This window comes from Chelmon rostratus, chromosome 23 (assembly GCF_017976325.1).
Source record: "Chelmon rostratus isolate fCheRos1 chromosome 23, fCheRos1.pri, whole genome shotgun sequence".
Classification (NCBI taxonomy): domain Eukaryota; kingdom Metazoa; phylum Chordata; class Actinopteri; order Chaetodontiformes; family Chaetodontidae; genus Chelmon; species Chelmon rostratus.
This window is the reverse complement of record NC_055680.1, coordinates 17,175,210-17,195,961: the sequence shown is the minus strand read 5'-3', so window position 1 is coordinate 17,195,961 and position 20,752 is coordinate 17,175,210. Positions and strand designations below refer to the sequence as shown.

Below are 20,752 nucleotides of genomic sequence, written 5' to 3'. Positions count from 1 at the left end.
GGTTTCCTTCCCTCCTTTCTCTTCTCCTCTTATTTCCTTTCCTCTACTCTCTTGTCTTCTTTCTCATTTCTTTTCCTCTCCTCTCTTCCCCCTTCATCTCTTCTCCTCCCATCTCCTTCATTTCCTTTCATCTCCCCTCTTGTTTCCTTTCCTTTCTTGTTCCTCCTGGTTTTCTCTCCTCTCGTCTCCTCCTTCCCCCCTTTCCCCTCTCCTCTCCTCTGCTCTCCCTGTAGATGTGGTCATGGTTATTGATCCAGCGTTCAACCTTTCCTCTGATAATCTGAACAGAAAGAGACGGAGAGAGCGGGGGGGAGGAGAAACGAGGGGGAGAGGAGTGAGTTAAGGTTTTGAAGTGTGAGGAGTTATGTAACGCCAAAGTAACTCTGGGTTTCAACTCAGTGCTTCCTACTTCATGGGTAAATTGTGCGCGCACACACACACACACACACAGGTTGCCCATCATGCCTTTAAACCCGAAATAAACTCTCTGATTGGCTGTTTGACACACAGAGGTGGGAAAAGGTTCAGACACCCAGAGAGGAAGAGGACTGGATTGAGTAAAGAGGGAGGGAGCAGAGGAGAGGAAGGAGGACGGTGGGAGAAAAACAGGAAGTAGTCAGCAGGTAGTCAGTAAAAGAGGAGCAGCAGCCTTTCAGCTCTGATGTTACTTACTGTAATATACTTTAGTAAATAATACAAGAGTAATAATTTATCAACTATAGATATATAGTTACAATAGTAGTAGTTATAGTACAATATATACAAAAAGTGTATAAAAATAATATTGCCTTGAGAAGGATGCCTCAGTTTCTCAATGAAAAACCTTGCATTTCACATGATTAAATATGAATAATAGAATACAGTGTTTTTGGACTATTGCACAGTAGAAAATATATAACACAGTAAAAAAATAAATACAAACACAGCATAAATAGTTAATATAATGAGAAATTATTAGCAGCATTATTCGAGTGCTTAATTGTCCTAAATGTTCAATTACATTATATGGTAATTATGTTAAACTGCTAAACGTGAAGATAAGGCAACTTCTTTTTTTTACAGTAAAGCTTTAAAATTAATGGAAACATTTTTATAAAAAGTAAAAATTCAAAGCATTTACTGTTAAATCACAGTAAAAGAAAAGTGTGTTAATCTAAGTTTTGTTAAAATGCAAATATTTAAACTGTTGCAGAATGAAAACAAATTATAATTAAAAAAATAATTATTCTCTAATAAGTACTCGATAGCCAATAATGGAGGACTAAAACCAGAAAGGGGTCTGCTCCACTTCACTTTGTGGTCTGTGATGGTGGTACTGTCCCACGTTGTTCGTCCAGGTCTCGTCAGGTTCAGCCAACTTGGCTTTAGCTAGTTGGGAAGTGACTGCTTCTTTAAGGTTACGGTCATTTGTTGCCATGGTTACACCAATAACCACGTGGTTCAGGTTATGGAACGCTGACTCACAGCTGGAAACAGGAAATGAACAGAAGTCTGAGGTGTAGTTCACCATCCATCAACCACGACCTCCTTGTTGCTTCACGATGAAGTCACCTGACTTCCTGTTTTCCTGCCGCCATGATGTCACTATATCGGGATTTGCTTCGGGGCTCTTCCTCCTGAGAGTTTGAGGAAAAGGAGAGGATCGAGTGCTGATAGCAGTTTATGTGGTTCTTCTTCATGTGTTTTTTCCACATATCCAGATTTGTGAAAACCTTTAAAGGAAGCAAACACTGAAGTGGATTCAGGTTCAGGTCTCAGATCTCAGTCATCAGTGTGGTTCTGGGGTCGACCCCTGCTCACAGATCCTGTGTATCGGTCTAAGTTTCTACCTTCTGAAATGGAGCCCAGTCCCACGTTGAGGCCACGCTGTGTTATTCACGCAGAGATTATACGTACTGATCCTTTAACGCCCCGCCGGCACCGTCACACACCTTCCTACAACTACAGCTGCCGTTTAAATGGGAACTCTGTCTGCATGGATCATTGGCGTTTGTTAGCGCTGAGTCAAGATAAACACATGCATTCAACACGCGCCGGTGCACACACACACACACACACACGACCAGATACAAATACACACACACAAACACAAACTAAATGCATTTTTATTGAGTGAAACTGAAACCCCTGAGGTAAACACATGACCTGCTTTTAATTCTACACACACACACACACACACACACACACACACACACACACACACACACGCTGCAGCACAGTTGCTCCAGGGTCTGACGCTCTAATGATCAGCTGTATCGAAACATGCGGCGGATGCCTGCTGAGAGAGGAGGGAGAGGAGGAGGGAGAGGAGGGAGCAGCAGAGGTCGGAGGTGACGGAGAGGTGACGGCAGCTGTTGTAATGAAGGATGGACGGATGAAGGGGAGACAGAGAGGTGGAGGAGACGGAGAGGCGAGAGCAGAGATGTCAGGAAAAAGATCTGAGAGTGAAGAGTTTAATAAAACTGCACAAGCTGAACCGGTTTATTACAGCCTGACTCAGATCCAGTTCTGGCCTGATCCTGACCTGATCCTGTCCCAATCTCGGCCACGTGGAAATCTGACCCTAGCCCAGTCCTGAACACTACCTTCATCCTGTTCTGATGCTGATCTGGCCTGATCCTGATCCAAAGGAATATTTTATTGTCGGCTGATTCAGTTGCATGATTGTGTGTGTGTGTGTGTGTGTGTGTGTGTGTGTGTGTGTGTGTGTGCAGTATAATTTAAATATTAATGCTGACGTTGAAATATTAATATTAAGATAACTTTATGGGAGCAGTTAATGTTTGGCAGTGATATTTACATTCGAGGCACAAGAAATATGGATTGAATCATTTACATCGTGTAAACACACTGAGCCGCTAAAGTTTGCGTTTACATTTTACTTCTGTGAGTCCCATAAATATCCCTCCTCTTCATCGCTAAAAGCTTTGCATGTGTTTGTTTAAACTTTCTGCACGTTATCATCAAATAAGAATCAGAGCTTTCTTCACCTCATTACACTTATTATGTTATACACCTGCTGGAGGAGGAAGAGGTGAGTAAAGGGAAGGAAGTAAAGGAAGAAAAGGGGGGAGGCAGGTGGAAGAGGTGAACTGATGGAGGCAGATCCAGAGAGTGACGGAGGGATGGAGGAGAGGAAGAGGTGGAGAGAGAGAGAGCAAGCTGTGGCTGAATAACAAACCATAAATCAGCTTTTCCTCACTGTGTAGCTTGGCTCTGTTAAGTGTGTGTGTGTGTGTGTGTGTGTGTGTGTGTGTGAGTTTCCAGATATAAAACAGTGAAGCACAAAACAGATAAAACTCCACTAACACTGCAGCGCTGAATGATTTAATCATGCAGTTGAACACAGGTGGAAACAGAACGATCAGATAAAGAGTGATTGATTTTAACTGATTGATCAAACACGTAAAGATCACACAGTCATATTCATTCATCACATTTTAGACTTTTACTGCAAACCGAGAACACTCTGCACACCTCGCCGCTGTGTTGTAGATTATAGGTTATGGATTTGTGAACTTCTTCATTTCTGTGCAGCTTGTAAATCAATAAGCAGAAACGTGTAATCAATCACACTGATCAACACGGCGGCGGTTCAGGGTGAAATGATGATTTCAATTTCAGAGGCAGTTTTTGATTTGAATCTCTTTTTTTTCCTGCAAAATGCAACAAGACTGAACTTTAACATTTGTTCATGTGCAGAATCAGCAGATATTTACAGAAATCAATGAAGCTGATGAGGAAAAACATGAAATATATTGACTTTGTGTAGCAATAAGTATCACATTCAGTTTTATTCATGTTTTACGGTGTCCGTACGTACGTACTTTTGACCACAAATAATCTTTTGGTGCATGTTCTTCAGCTTTATTTTCATGATGATTTTTTACATCATGCAAGTTCAAAAATTCTGATTAATTTGACACATAAAATCTGATAAAACTGTATTGATCCCACACCAGGGAAACTGAAAGAACACAGAATAAAAATGAACATATATATGTACATTATATACATGAGTATACGAATAATAATTATTGCCACATTAACATGGACGTGAGTCAGATATGGATAATAAATACACTGTTTTGTACTATTATACAGTAGAAAAAGATACGTATAACCATAAAAAATACGGTTATATTAGAGAAGATGTTTGCATCCGTATATGAGCAAATGTTAATATAAATAACAGTGATGCAGGTTTGTGTTTGTGTGTTTGTTATCAGGAAAATTACATAAAGATATTGAAAATCTGCTGAAAATATTTAATATATTAAGTAGCGTTGTGCATTAATGAAAGTTAATGATGGTATAAAAGTCAAACATGCTATCTTTTTCTTTAAGTCTCCACAATGTTTCATAGAAGTTTTTTATTTGTTTTTGTCTGTGAGAAAAACAGAAATTCTGACACTAAAATACAACAAAGAACCAACAGCTCAGTTTTGTGGAAACACTCGTCTTCCTCTCTGACGTGTTTATTTCTGACACTGAGGAAGCTCGACTGGAACACATCTGCGACATTTTAAATGTTTACAAGGTCTCATTTGATGGGACGCAGCAGGAAACAGATGATGAAACCCGTAGGAGAGAGCAGGAGGCGAGGATGAAAGAGGGACGCGGCGACAGACAGACCGCCGGTTACGGAGCTGCCGCGGCAGGTGGAGCGAGAGAAGAAACACAACCAGAGCGAGGTGGAGAGGTGGAACGGAGGAAACCAACTCAGGAATAGAGTCAGCAGATAGAACGAGTGAGTCACACACAGCGGGGGGGGTGGAATACATCGCTAACCTGCACAGAGGAAGAAGAGCGCCGTGCAGACGAACGGAGGAGGAAGAGGAACAAACAGGAAGTTTGGAGATTTTGATAAACGACGGCAATCAGAGAGAGAAAGCGAGGGAGAAGACAGTGGAATTAAAAGAGGAAAAAACAAAACAAAAAAGAGGAAATGACAGAAATAAATAGAAAATACAAAGCAAAGGGAAAAAGTTTCCACCCTGCACGTGTCAGTTCGCCAGTTTGTGCTTGTTTGCTTTGTGCTGAGAGTTCGATGAGATGAATCTTAATGTGACGTCTGAATCCAGCAGCTTAGCTTAGCTTAGCACAAAGACAGGAAACAGGGAAACACAAAGCCTGAGCAAAGCTAGAAAAATCCACCCGCAGCACCTCCAAAGCTCACCAGTTACCACGTTTTATCTCGTGTGTTTAATTTAATCGGTTTCACGGGGGAATTATTTCTGAAAGAGTCCACCACACGGTCGCTTCTGTTGTTTTTACACTTCCTGTCAGGTGGATTTTGTTCCCTTTTGGACAAAGCCAGACTCGCTGTTTCCAGTTTTCATGCTAAGATAAGTTAGCCATCTGCTACCGTTAGCTTCATATCTACGTTAGCATCACTCTGCTTATCTAACTCTCAGCAAGGAAGTGAATAACAATCCGAGATGTCTAGTGTTTTCTTTAAATTTGATCAGATTAAATGGACTGGTACTTTGCATATGTAGTCATTTATGTTTACTTTTAGGACCCCTGAATAATCTGATCCTCATATATTCACGTGTCTGAGGTGTGAATTTGAGGCCTGAAATCCTCCTTGTTTCACACCTGGTCAGGTGTTTTTGCAAAGCCCTCATGGTGACCACGTTATTCGTCTTTTTAAAATCACTTTTCTGATTCTTCAGAAGTCCTTTCGCCTCCTGTGCCGGGGTCCAGACAGATACCTGAAAATAAATGAATAAAACTTCAAAGAAAAGTCAAAGAAAAAGTCATTTCTTTACTGGACTTCCTCGCCTGTAGTGGTTTTCTGTTCATCGTCCGGCCTCTGACAGCTAAAGAAAGAGCGTCACGTTGACATTTATCCGTCTTTTTTCCTCCTCCGGTTCCTTCTCGTTCGGCCTCTCCTCGTTTCTTCTTGCCCTCGCTTCGATCCGTCTCTCCTCCCTGGTCGACCTGCAGATTAAAAGGGAAATTTAGCAAAAAGCCTTCGCTCGTTTTCGCCATTTAACCTCCGTTTAACCCACTCCAAAACCCCTGAAACATTCATGTGTGTGCGTGAGAGGAAGAGGAGTGTGTGTACTGTGTGTTTGTGTGTTTGAATCATTTAAACGTCTTTTTTTGTCTGCGGGGCCTTTGATACCTGCAGTCCTGCTAAATTATACATCAACAGTCGTCTCAATAATAAATGGCTTGTGTGTGTGTGTTTGTTCGCCGACATGTGTCTACTCAAGTGTGCGACCGTATTTGTTTGCATTTGTGTGTATGTGCATGCGTGTGTGTGTGTGTGTGTGTGTGTGGTTCAGTACTCCGCAGCAGCTGAATAATATATTTACCTTCGTTCATGTTTTATTCACCACATCCAAATGAATTATTGCTTTAATTAATCTATCAAATCGTGTTCTCAATTAGAGCGGTTCACAAACTCTAACACACACACACACACACACACACACACACACACACACACACACACACACACTCCGTACAGTCCGATCGTCATGTTTCCACCTGCTGCTCACAAATAAAGTCAGAAACAGGCTCAGTTTGTTATTTTATTTTGATTCACTTTTTTCATTTCAAGACATTTAACTGAATCCGTAATCGGTTTATTCAGTGTGACGTGTGCTCCATATGGCCAAAAGTATGTGGACGCCCATCTTCATACACTTTATGTCAATGCCTCAGCACAGCAGTGGTGGAAGGAGCTCCAAAGATGCTTTACTTCAGTGAAAGGACCAATACAGCAATTTAAAAACACTCTAACAGGCAAAAACTCCGACTCAAGTAACATTACACAAGTACCATCAGCAAAACATTAACAAACATATTAAATATTAAAATATTAAGTATTAAAGTCAAAGTAAAATGTTCCCTGTGGCTCATATATTATTATATCTGACATTATTAGGTTTTTAATACTGATGCGACACTGTATAAGCAGAGATGCTGTTGTAGTACTTTATGACTTTACTTTATATCTATATCTATATATGTATATATATGTGTGTGTGTGTGTGTATATGTATGTATATATATATATATACATGGTATGGAAGCATGTTTTTATTATCAAAACATCATGGCAGTATGCTTCAGTGTTGTGCTGAACTGAATGAAACTGAACTGAGAGGTTGGAGAGTGACAGTGATGGAGGAACGGTGGGAGTGGGTGGAGAGGAACGAGAGGCAAAAAGACAAAAGAGACGAAAACTGAAGAGTGTGACGGAGTGTTTCTGAGAGCAGCCGACAGAGACGGTTAACAGACAGATCAAATATGAATCAGTGAGAGAGTGAATATAAGAGCACACACAGACACACACACACACACACACACACGCATTTTCAATATTTGCATATAAATCATAAGAGTGTGCACAGCCAGATTGAATTAGTGTTAGCGTAGCTTTGGGTTAGCTTATTGCTTTGTTTAGCGGCGAGGGGAGATTACATCAGACCGCAGAGGAATTGGATTACCCGGCGCTGCGTAGCGTAGCCGCGGTTAGCATATTTCTTAGTTGAGTGATCGAGGCAGATTGCCCAGAAATTGAATTAGCTGGAAAGAAGCTTTGAGTAGCAGATGAAGTGGACTGACCCGAACTGGTTCACTCAGCTTCCTTTGCATTAGCCGAGACATTTCCCAGCATGCACCAGGCAGGAAGCCGAACTGGGCAGGTTACCTGACAGGTTGAAGGCTGCCATCTCGATGTTTAGGGTGGACGCTCCGACCTCAACCCCCCCCTGCGAGCTAACACCGAGCTCAGCACAGCAGGGGCGATATCAAGCCCTCCGAGTCGAGCTCAGAGCCTACAGGTGGGTGCTGGTGGAGCTTTCAGGTGGGTGGTGTGGCAGCAGGCATGAGCAGAGCACTGACAGCCACAGCCTTCATGAAAAAGGTGCAGTGGATTTATGTTTTGGGACAGAGTGCAGCTCGTCTTTGGACTGTAGACGTTTCTATGGACGATTAGAGGAAATACTCGTTTTCTCAAACTGAAAACCGACCACACACAGATCAGATCAGATCAGATCACTGAAGTCTGAAGGCGGATTTACAGTTGACACAAAGGGTCAGCAGAGTCCTGCAGCAGGTGCTTACAGCCTCGCTGCTCAGTTACACTTCTGCACCTGGTTCCTCCTGCTGGTCGGTGCGTGTTGCTGAGAAGGTGAAGATAAATGAGCCTTTTTTTCAGCCTGTTTCAGGTTCGCTCTGAACGGTCTCCACTGGCATCAGGACTGCAGGGAAAACAAGCAGAACACTGACCAATCGCAGCGCCTCTGCAGCCGCTGCAGCCCTGATGCATAGTTATGGTGTGAGGAGGCGGTAGTTACCGTAGCTATGGCGCAAACGAAGCTTCATCTGTTTTGTTTTTTACAGTTTTAGAGTTGAGGGACTGAGGAGTATCAGCAGGTTGTTCAGCAAACAGACCAAAACCACAGTCCAGCCCTGCGATTCCCCAGAAACCACAACAAAGACCACGATGCTTGTTGAGCCCTCCAGCCATGGAATCATGACCTTGGTCAGGATCCCGTTTGCATGCACAGACATGCGAGAACACATCAGGCCGCTACACTCACACACACGTTTGCCTTCGCTTGTGAGGACCCTTATTGTCATAATGCTTTTAATGCAATGCCGGGTCGTTTTAAACCTCCTCTAATGGTACCGTTTTACATATTTATCTCATGGGGCCGTTAGCTTACGAGCAAGTAAACAAGACCTAGTGTTGAAAGCTGAGCAGGGCTGAACCTGGTCTCCACCTGGAGGACCATACTGAAGAGGAGAGCCTGGGGTCACCCCTGAAGCCGGACCAGCTTCCTTTAAAGGTTTTATAAGCCACTCTTAGAGGTGTTTTATTAGTCTGAACCTGCAAACAGACCAGAAACTCCTCACAGTGCAGGGATGTCCTCACTACGATGGTCCTCGACAGTATTCAAAGCAATTCCACTACTTTTGATGGTAACTAGAAATATAAATACTCTCTTCTTCAAATTGAGTAACGCAATTACATTTACTGACTGTTCAGACTAGTTAATGATGAAACGTCACCCGACGTCACGCTAAAATCACATCGTTATGTGTGTATTAGAGAGAAATGAAGCAGATAGTTAAAGTAAAAGTTGCTTTCCTTAGTAACTAATTACTTTTATATGCACTAATAGGTGAAGTAGTTTAACTACTTTTCAGAGAAGTCCCTTTTTCATCATCCAAAGAGTGAAAACTGTAAAGAAGCAGGTGCTGATGGCATTTCTGAGGATTTCACATGATTTTCTCTGGTGTTCCACATCTGCCTGAACGATGCTGCAGCTTCATTCAGCAGGTTAACATGACTCAGCAGAAATCCTCTCCATCAGGAGCTTAATAAAAGGGGGTTTGGGCCCTTTTTGGAGAGTCGGGTGTTCCACTCGGCTAATTTCCCTGTCTGTTCCAGCCCCCCAGAGCTTCTGCCGGATGGCCGGGTGCGTTTATCAGAGATTAAAAATACTTCCTCGTGTCTGCAGCTCTCACAGTCGAGCGTGAACAAAGACGGAAGAAGCGTTTTCTGATGCGAGTGAGCGTCTGCCGGCCGGCGTCGATGCCTCCCCTCCCTCAGCTGTAATCCACGGCGAATACTTTCCCCTCTGATTCATCCCTGTATGTTTGCTGATTGATTTTTAAATGTCACTCGAGGCTCGGTGGGCTGCCAGCAGCGCAGGCTTCATGGTATATCTTGTTCTCGTTGCTGTTATTGTGGGTGCGCGTGTCACTGCGTGGGCGGGAGTCGAGTTTTTTTATGCTTTCTGGACCGTTTCATGAAAGAACAGCAGAAGTGAAGTCTCGACTAACAATCTTATGCCGCCTGAATTTAATTATAATAAAATAATACATAATCATAAAGAAACAATGAGTTTTGCTTTGAAATTTTGCCTTTAAAGATGCTAAAATAATCTAAAACAGTCATTTAAGTGACTGTTTCAATGCCTGTAAATATTCAACATTTAATCAAAGTAGATTTAATGTGGCTCTTTGATATTTATAAGACTAAATTTATTCATAATACTGTGAAATGCACTATAATATTTCCTTTTTCTGTCTTTAAATTAAGAATCAAAGCTTAAAAAAGCTTTTGAATTTCAGTTTTGATTGTTCCTGCTAATTTGTTTCATTTATCAGTGTGTTGCCTTCTCCTTCTTTAACGTTTGTTATTGCTTTAATTGACTGACAGTTAGTTTAAAGGTGTGTAACAGGTGTTCCACTGAATCTGTCGCTTTATTGATTGACTGTAATTGATCACTATAAAAATGCTGTTGAAGAAGGAGCAAAGCTCATTGTGTTTGTCAGTGTTATATCTGTAGCTCTAAACCTCTTTACTGTTAAATAGTTGAATAGTTCAATAAAATACACTTCATTAATCTCACAGATTAAAAACATGCTCATCTGCTTTGTTTTTACTAGAGTAAGATGGGAAAATACCACTTTCATGTCTGTTTGTTAAAAACAGAGCTGGAATCAAGTGGTGGTTAGCCTAGCTTAGCATAACGCCAGGAAGCAGGGGGAAACAGCTAGCCTGACTCAGTCCAAAGTTAATTGCCAATATTATTTGCTTTTTCCAAAGTCCAAAAATACATCGACCATTTTCTTATTGTGTTTTCAGACAGATAACAAATAACAGCGTTTTTCCCGAAACTTTTTCTTTAACTTTAAAAGTTGATTTATCTGTTTAGCTTCTCAGCTAAATGTTTCCTATTATTAAAGGGTGAGTTAGCAGACTTCAGATGATCTCCTGTGTCTAATGTTGTGTTACTGTACAAGAAACATCCTTGTTCTCCCTCCTTCAAGGTGTTTTCAGACATCTCTTCCCCCCACCCAGCACATCACTACTAGCTGTGATGCTAGTGTGTGTGTGTGTGTGTGTGTGTGTGTGTGTGTGTGTGTGTGTGTGTGTGTGTGTGCGTGTGTTATGTAAAGCTGCGTTTGGATTAGCATGAAATATTGTGTTTTGTGTGCTGCGGGCACTCTGAGATTAAGTTTAAGACTTTATCCTCTGCAGTTTTCACATCACTGACCTGGTCCTGTTGAGGGAGGCAGAGACAGACCGTGGTAATCAATTTAAGGCGGACTGGAAATTTATCTTGGTGGTTCAGCGGCTCTTTTGCAGCGTTCAGGGGGGGAAACGAGGCACATGAAGAGGAGGGAGGGAGACGCAGAAACACATGTATGAAGACATGAAGGAAAGATACTGAGAGTAAATAAGAACTGCACGTGTAAAGTTACTTGATAAAAAATAGCATGTGGGTGGAATATCAGGGTGTCAACAGGTGTTTTGCATGGTGCTTATCTGACGAGTGTGTATCTATTGCGTGTTTGCATGTGCATTAGTATCCCAGTTTCGAATGCAATGGATGCTCAGAAACCTGCATCAGGTGTTTACGCGTGTCCTGGTTTCTGTGAGAGCACTTCCAGAATCATCCCTCAAAACCAGGAGAGGGGCTTATCCAGGTTTCCGAACACCAGGATGTGATGTTTACATGTGCACCACATCAACGAGATCCTCCAGAACTCAGATCATGTTCAGGCATGGAAACATTTTGATTCAGATTTGGATCCACAAATTCGGATGATCAAATAAACCAATACAAATATCTAACATGATAAATCAAACAGCTTCCATTCATCTGGTGTGATCATAAGGCGAGCAATGGGACAAGCCATTTAAATACAACGCGTTAGCAATGCTAGCATCTCTGAAGCACAGCTAAATGCTAATGCTCAGTTTGTTGCAAGACAGCAGCGTTCCAGCAGAGTGCGAAGAGTCCACAGGCCTGAATACACGATAACCGCGACCAAAAACTTTGGAACTAAAATGTTTGATGTTTTATATGAACACTGGTGTTTAATTATGGCTAAAAGAGAAACGTACACCTGCATTTTTATTGTATTTTTATACCTTTGTTGTACTTTTATTTTCGTTTCTTAGCTTTTTTTGTCTTTGAACAGGTACTGTAAATTAGCATTTTGCTTGAAATGCGCGGCCCCGGTGCTATTAGCCAGCAAATTAAATTAAACATAACAGAAATATATCAATTCCATCATTTTTTAGGCCTGTCTGGAAGCACTTTCTGTGTTTCTCTGCTCCTTTATTCATGTTTCCTCCTTCCATTGGTCGCCCATCCCTCTAATGCCGAGCTCAGGTTCAGACAGGAGGATGACTGATGACTGACCTCCTTCATCGCCCACCGCACATTCATTATGATTATCCGGATACTCCTGCCGAGGCTGGCAGCTCTCACTTGTGTGTTATGTAATTTCAGCTGATTCATGGGTTGTCAGTTTAAAAGGTCGGCTCAATAATCTATGTATGTTACACCGAGGACATCTCACGCTCCTAAACACAGTATTACGTCTCAGATCGGTTCTCTCTGCTCCCACCGGGGGTTCTGGTTCCTCCTACCGTATCTGATCGGGCTCTCTGATTGGTCCCCTGACCAATCAGAGAGCTGGATCAACATAAAGTGTTTTTGTCTGTATAGTCAACTACGACGAAGATGTTCGCCAACTGAAGCTCGAGACTGAAACAGAAAAGGAGGAAGGAGCAGACTGCTGTCGTTTACAGGAGCCCGGAGATCAACTCCCTCATTAGCATATTGCTGCCATAGCAACAGGAAACCAAACTGGAGCCGAGCGAGATGGAGGAGAGGAAGGAGGGCAAAGACGGAGAGGAGTGTGTCTGACAGGAGAGGGGAAAGGAAGAAGAGAGAAAGAGGAAAAATTAGGAAGGGAGAGAGGAGGTGACAGATGGAGGAGGAAGAGGCAAAGATGAAAGGAGGAGAGAGCGGAGGAGGAGTGAAGGCAAGGCAGGACGAAGGAAATAAGGAGACCAGGAGGAGAGGAGTGGAAGGGAATGAGAGAAAAATAGGATGATGAAGAGGAGAAGGAGGAGGAGATGGGGAGACAAGAAGAAGAGGGGAGGCAGGAGAAAGAAGAAGAGGAGGAGCACTGAGGAAGAGGAGGATTAGTGACAGAAGAGAGGAGGAGAAAAGACAACAAACAAGAAGAGGAGGGGTGGAAAATTAAAGAATGAAGAGGAGAAGGAGGGAGGGAAAGAGGAGGAGGGAGCGGCCACCTTGGTTTGACTTCTAATATTTTATCTTTCTCCTCTTTTCTCCTTTTTTTCTGCTTCTATCGTTTCATCTATATAATTAAATCCTCTCGTTATCCAATATCCTCTCTCTGTTTGTCACACACACACACACACACACACACACACACACACACACACACACAGATAAACCTGTCATGTCAGCTACAGAGCAAGTTGTTCAACCTCTTATCTGGTTATGTGTGTGCGTGCGTGCGTGTGTGTGTGTGTGTGTGTGTGTATTGAGGTCATATCGGCTGCTCTCTAAGCTTGTTGGGTGTCAGAGGTGCGAGGCGACATAAAATGATTAAATTGAGAGCAGAAATCCTCAAACACGCACACACACACACACACACACACTCCTCTCCTCCTGGTCTCCTTATTTCCTTCGTCCTGCCTTGCATTCACTCCTCCTCCTCCTCGTCTTCTTTCTCTCCTCCTGGTTCCTGTATTGTTTTAAATCTATTTTCATCATAAATATTCAAACATCTGACACGACTCAAAACTGATTTGGACGTTTTTTAGACCTCACACACGAGACCTTCGCAGACCATTTCCCCTAATTCCCACCTGGTTACGGTTTGGTAGCAGACAGACAGGAAGTCAGACACAGGAATAATGTAGAGAATCTGGAAACATTTCAAAATGATGTAAGATAAGATAAGATAAAACTTTATTTATCCCCAGAATAAATGCATAAAAAATATGTAAAAAGTTTTTAATGCCTCAATATCTGTGGAAAAAAGAACAATGTAAGCTGCCTTCAGATTAAAAATAATAATAAATAGTGTTACTACTGCACAGAAGAATAAAATATACAAAACAGTAAATTATATGTAATACTGCACAAACTGTGTGGATATGAGCTTAATTTGTCAAACAACATCAACACAGTGTTATGTTAAGTGATGCTGGAGTTGAATAATCTGACAGCTGATGGAATGAAGGACCTGCGGCAGCGTTCCTTCTTACACACTGGATGCAGCAGTCTGTTACTAAAGGAGCTGCTGAGGGCCCCCACTGTGTCATGCAGGGGGTGGGAGGGGTTGTCCATGATCGATGTCAGCTTGGCTAACATCCTCCTCTCACCTACATCCTCAGTGGTGTCCAGAGGGCAGTCGAGGACAGCCCCAGCAAACCACTGCGTAAAAGACTGCAGATGCCACCACAGGGTCATAGAAAGTCCTCAGTAATGTCCTACACACTCCAAAGGACCTCAGGAGATGAAGACGACTTTGGCCCTTCCTGTACACGGCATCAGTGTTCATGGACCAGTCCAGTTCATTGTTTCGGTGCACCCCCAGGTATATGTACTCCTCCACGATCTCAATGTCAAATCCGTGGATGCACACCGGTGTAGTCTGTGGTGCTTTCCTGCACAAGTCAATCACCATCTCCTTGGTCTTGTTTGTTGATATGCAGGTGGTTCAGTCCACACCAGTCGACAAAGTTAGTGATGACTTCCCTGTATTCCAAATCGTTCCCCTGCGATACACATCTAACGATGGCTGTATCATCGGAGAACTTCTGGAGGTGGCAGCTGGTTAAGTTGTGTCTGAAGTCTCCTGTAGGGACTCGCGATCGTACATCAACAATAAGTATAAAAGACAAAAACGTAAAAAATTTACATCCAAAGGCAGCGTTTGGTACCAGCGCAGGAGGTCGTGACCTGTGTGAGCCAGAGGGGAGGTACAGGTGTGGAGGTTAGTCGCCACACGTGTAACGAGTCACAGGAAACAGGAGTTCGTGTCTTTACCAGGAGTCCAGACTTCACCCATGCAGGTGTCAGCTACACGCCGTGCAAATCAAAGGCGGCGGCATCGATTATTTACGAAACACCTGCGAGAAACCTGCAGCCGCCGGCGAGCTTTCAGCTGCTCGGAGAAGGAGCCGAGCGCAGCGTTTGATCGACAGCTTCAGTTGCTGACCTGAACGTTTTTTTGGCAGGTCGCCTCTTGAAGCTTTCAGCTGAATGTTTGGTTGGTAGCAGTCTGTGTGTCCTTGTGTGAGGGTGGATGTGCAGAAGTGAGCCGCACGTTTTATTTAGCCCATTTATTTAATAGGCTGTTTGTTTAAGAGGAAAACACACTTTCTACCTCCTCACACACACACACAGAAGATGTGACAGATAAGCTAATGTCTCCTGAGTCTTTTTTAGAGTATGAGACTGATCCACAAGACCAAACTAATCAACCAAAAACAGACACGAAAGGAGGAACCAAGACTGAAAGAGACAAACTTGGCAAGACGGCAAGAGATTAAATGGCAGAGAGCAGCGGCGAGAGAAAAGAAAGGAGGGATCAGAGGAGAAAAGAAGGCTGGAGGGAAGGAGAAATGGAGGGACACAATAGCAGAGAAGAAAAGAGGGAAGTGGAAGACAAAAGGAATCAGGACTCAGCTGGTTCTTGGTGACTCAGAGGGCAGCTGAAGGGCTGACGGGGACAAACCTCTGGTGCTACGCCAACAGTATTAGTGCACGAGCTGTAATGAAATGTAAATGGAAGCGACCTGAGAACAGAGCGGCTGTACTAACCTTTGGTTTGTCATAGCAGCGCACGGAGGAAGGTAAAAACCGGCAGGTTTAGCTGAGCGAGGCTCCGTCTGGTGCATTCGAATGCAGGAGGATTTTCCTGCTCCGATGTGTACGAGCTGCACTGACGTTTCTGTCGGTTCACAAGATGAGTTTAACATCAACACAAACATAATAAAAGACGTGTTTTCATGTTTCTGTGGGTCTGTATCTGATCTGTAGAACAAACATCGCTGCTTCTTGTCTTATTTTGTAGATTACACCCTGCGTCCAAACAGGGAAGATTAAAACCACCTGAGTCCACTTTTATTTTACACATGAAGAGGTTTGTTTAATGGGAATAAATGTGTTTGTATCGTTGCTCTTGATGGTTCTTATCATGAAACATCAACAACTGAAACTGTTCTTTACTTCTGATAACCAGGTGAGCAGTTCAGGGACCTGCTGAAAAAACAAGTTTTTTGTTTTTGGTGCAAATCGAGAATTTCTTTACAAAAACATTTTAACGTGTTTGCATTGTTTTCCATCAGCTGCTGCACTTACAGCATGCTGATCTGATTCAGATCTGCATCCAGAGAAAGGTCAAACAACTTAAAAAGTGCTTCACAGTAAAAGTGTTTAGCAGCAGGCAAATGACCGAGAAAGAATGTTTATAAGAAAGAAAATGAAATTATTTTGAAAATATTAAATTTAGAGAACATTGTGCAGCATTAGCAGCCAGGTATCATCTAAAACTACTGTGTACATAAGCAACACGGGAAGGTTTGAATCCCTTTACACTGACAAGCATGAGAGGATGTTTTAGTACGCGAAAAGGATCCGTTAATTTCATTTCAAGCTGAAAAAGTGAAAAACACGAAGGAAAAGAGAACGTTTTGCTCATAAAACCATCAGCTGACAGACCAGACTCAGAAACAGTTTGATGTTTAACCTGAACGCACCTGAAGGTGAAGCACTGTGAGCTCCACAAAATCTTGTTCTGTGTTTTGAAGGTTACTCAGTTTCTTATCAGCAGCTTCACACCCCAAAAAAAGTCCTCTGAATTATAAATGAGCCTCATTTAAAACTGCTTTAGTCACGGCAGAAGATGGATGTCGTGGTTTCAGGTTTTTATTTGCACCTTTTTTCCACCTCTGATAACAATGTACGCCCTCATTTATTTCAAGGAAAGGACACACAGAACTAACGGTCTGTCTCTGTCTCCAGTTCGTGGCCCAGCCGAACTGCCAGCAGCTGCTGGCCACGCTGTGGTACGACGGCTTCCCGGGCTGGAGGAGACGACACTGGGCGGTCAAACTGGTCACCTGCTTCATCATCGGACTCCTGTTTCCCGTCTTCTCGCTGGTACGGAGGGGGGAGGTGGGGGTGTAGCGGTGTTCAGACCAAACGGGAAAAGTGAGTTTTCACCCCTCGTTACTCGTGTTTATTCACCTGAAACAAGGAGAATATCAGCACATTAACAGGCACATGTGCAAAAAATGTGCCTTGAGTTTGGTCTGAACTCACCATAAGGAAGGACAGGAGGGAGGGATGAAGAGGGAGAAACTATATAATCCTAAACTATGATATTTATTTCCTCTGTGCTCACGTCCTTTGGCCTTTTCATCATTTTATCTGCCTCAACTGGTTTTATTTCGTAAAGCGCTTTGTAACATTGTTAAACTGCTTTATAAATAAAGTTTATTGTTATTACAATATAGAGGTAAAGGAAAAAGGGAACGAAGAGCAGAAATACTGGGCACGAAAGACTTTAGGAAGACAAGAGGAAGTGCGCAAGGAAGGAGGCCGTTGAGGAAAGTTTAAAGGAAGTGAGGAAGGATGGGAAGAGGAAAGGAGGTGAGGGAGGACAAAAAGGAGGGAGTAAGAAGAGCGTTGAGGGAGGAGAAAAAGAGGAAGAGGAAAGGACGACATGGAATCTAAAGAGGAAAAATGAAGAAGAATTCAGCGGAGACGAGAGTGAGAGTGAATGAGTAGAAGAATAATGATAAAAGAAAAGATAAATATAGAGAAAGGAAGGAGGAGAGACGAAGGAAAAAATGATGGAAAGGAGTGAATAAGGAAAGAACAGGAGATGGATGGAGGGAAGAAGGAAGAAAGGACGACTCCTGCAACTAAACTGTTTCTTCTTAACGTAAATTGGTTGCCAGGCAGCAATCGAGCCAAACTCTTTGCTTATTGGCTGGAGGAGCTGTTGCCGGGAAACATCGGCTTGACAGCAACATCCGACCTAAAATCAAACAGTGAAAGCAGAAACTTTGGTTGTTATTTTGAGGAGGAAGCAGGACTGTACATGAGGTTTGAATGGAAGGATTTCACTGTTGGATGAGGTGAAGCTCAACTGTTTGTTATTTTCATTATCGATTAAACTGTTTATTATTTCATCATTTCATCCTTTCTATTGTCCAACCAAACCTCTAAATTATCAAAGATAAAACAATGAAACTCAGTAATTAAAAGGAAAAGCAGCAAATCCTGAGAAGATGAACTCAGAGAATGATTTTACATGACGAATGAAACGATTATTAAAATAGTCGCCAATGAAATTGCTGTCAATCGATTAATCAACTGATTGATCGTTCCAGCTCGTACCTTTTCAAAAATCTTAATTTATAAAGTAACTGTTAACTGAAGCTCTTGGACAAAGAGTTCAACGTTTCCTCTGAAATGTTTGAGAGTAGAATTAGAAAAGTTTAATTAAAGGAAAATATTCAAGTGAAGTACAAATACCTCAAATTTGTACTTAAATCCAGTTCTTGAGTAAATGTACTGAGCTACAGTTCATGCCAGCAGGCTGCTCAAGTGTGACTTTAAACAAATCGATTCATTGGTTAAAAGAAAAATTTGTGACAAAAAGTTTTTTTTAATTATTATTATTTAAATATAGTATTTTATAATAATTGTAATAATAATAATAATAATACATTTTTTATTATTTAATCTGTTTCTTTTATTTGCATTTGATGGTTGTGTTTTCAACATGTAACAGGTTGGATATTTCTATTTAAAAAAGGAAATTAAAATTAAAATCATGCAGTGATTTAGACGAGAGACGCCACCACACTAATGTCGGCTTATTTACCTCCACATACAACCGTTTATAGCATGAAGCTGAACTACGTCTAAATGTTTACTGCATGGCTGCATTTTCAGGACACATTTAAATCTGTTACATCCATTTCACAGTGAGGATTTTCTTACAAATTATCATTTTTGCACTAAAATATTTGTATTTTCCAGACTAATATTCAGTTAATGCAGTGCAAAAAGACAGAGAGGATTTTTTTTTTATTGTTTAGCTCCCTTTCTGTGCAAACCTCAGTTAAAGTGTGCAGTCTGTGGTGCGTTCAAGGACTCGGGAAAGGAAATACAGACAATAAAATATAAAATACAATATAAAGAGTAAATGGTAAGAAAAAGTAGTCAGGTCTTAATTTGATGTGAGATAATTCACTTAAAGTCTTCACATTGCAACAATCAGTGTTTCCTTAATGTGATTAAATTATTAATGTTTTAATAACGCACGTCTCTCGCTCTCTCTCTCCTTATTGTTTCTGATCCTCTCTCGCTCTCTCTCTCTCTTCCTTATTGTATCTGATCCTCTCTCTCTCTCTCTCTCCTTATTGTTTCTGATCCTCTCTCTCTCTCTCTCTCTTCCTTATTGTATCTGATCCTCTCTCTCTCTCTCTCTCTCTCTCTCTCTCTCTCTTCCTTATTGTTTCTGATCCTCTTTCGCTCTCTCTCTCTCTCTCCTCATTGTTTCTGATCCTCTCTCGCTCTCTCTCTCTCTCCTTATTGTTTCTGATCCTCTCTCGCTCTCTCTCTCTCTCTCTCTTCCTTATTGTTTCTGATCCTCTTTCGCTCTCTCTCTCTCTCTCCTCATTGTTTCTGATCCTCTCTCTCTCTCTCTGTCCCGTTGAAGCCTCCCTGTATGACTCAGAGTAAGCTCAGGTTGCCAGGAGCGAGTAGATGAGCAGAGCATGTAAACAAGCGTCATAGCAGCAATAACTGTGACGGCTCGGACAGGCGAAGCTGTCGGGCAGCGCGAGGTGTCGCGTGGCTCCCGCCGCCGGCTTCGAGCAGAAGTTAAGGAAGCAAACGATGATGTAACAGTAATCGTTTTGAGTCTGTCACTTCCTTTCTCACCTCGTCCAGAAATAACAAAAAGTCTTCTTCATTAGAGGTTACGTAACAGCTCGGCTTTGCTTCTTGCTGCTTTGTTGTGTATCTTAAAGAGACGTTTCTGCCTTCCTCTCTCATCCTTTCTGGATCTTCATCCCTCTCCTCCTCTTCGCTCCCTGTTTGAACTCCCTCTGTCTCCTCCTCCCTCCTCCTCAGATCTACCTGTTGGCTCCAAAGAGCGCTCTGGGAAACTTCATCAAGAAGCCCTTCATCAAGTTCATCTGCCACACGGCGTCCTACCTGACCTTCCTCTTCCTCCTGCTGCTGGCCTCGCAGCACATCGCCCGCACCAACCTGCACATGCAGGGACCCCCACCCACCATCGTGGAGTGGATGATCCTCCCCTGGGTGCTGGGTACGTACAAGACTACAAAACCTTACAGGCTTCAGTCCGTCGAGTCTCATGTATTCTGTTGAACCTCGCTCCATCCTCGCTGTGAACCGCTGAGCCCTTCAATCACCTGTCACCAATCAACCTGTTCACCTGTGGAATGATCCAAACAGGTGTTTTTGGAGCGTTCCACATCTTTCCCAGTCTTTAGTTGCTCCTGTCACAACGTGTTTGAAACGTGTTGCTGCATCAGATTCAGAATCAGCAGATATTTACAAAAATAAATGAAGCTGATGAGGTCAAACATTAAATATATTGTCTTTGTGCTGTTTTCAGGTGAGTTTATGTCAGAAAGGATCAGCAGGTGATCACAGTCTGTTTTATTTCTGTTTTTTATCTATATTTTTGGAAATGGGGTTGTAGATGAAATACACAATTTAAAAAGTTTTAATCAAACTAATGAAAATATATGAAATAACTGAATAAAATAAAACAAATGTTTAATTAGCAGTCAAAAAAAATGAAGAAAGGCTTTAAATCCGGGCTAAAAGTTTTCCTAATCAAGTGTCCGTCTGCGTCTACTTCACTGGGCTCCTACAATTCCCAG

The 20,752-nt window shown here is 42.3% G+C and overlaps 1 protein-coding gene across 1 annotated transcript in view; it reads left to right on the top strand.

The window, feature by feature from the left end:
* Positions 1–20,752, top strand: part of trpc5a (transient receptor potential cation channel, subfamily C, member 5a) — a 68,698-nt gene that overhangs the window by 18,258 nt on the left and 29,688 nt on the right. Inside the window, exons 8-9 of the mRNA XM_041965734.1 lie at positions 16,842–16,979; positions 19,971–20,169. Of these exons, the coding sequence (XP_041821668.1) occupies positions 16,842–16,979; positions 19,971–20,169 (337 nt within the window). The remainder of the gene's footprint in view (positions 1–16,841; positions 16,980–19,970; positions 20,170–20,752) is intronic.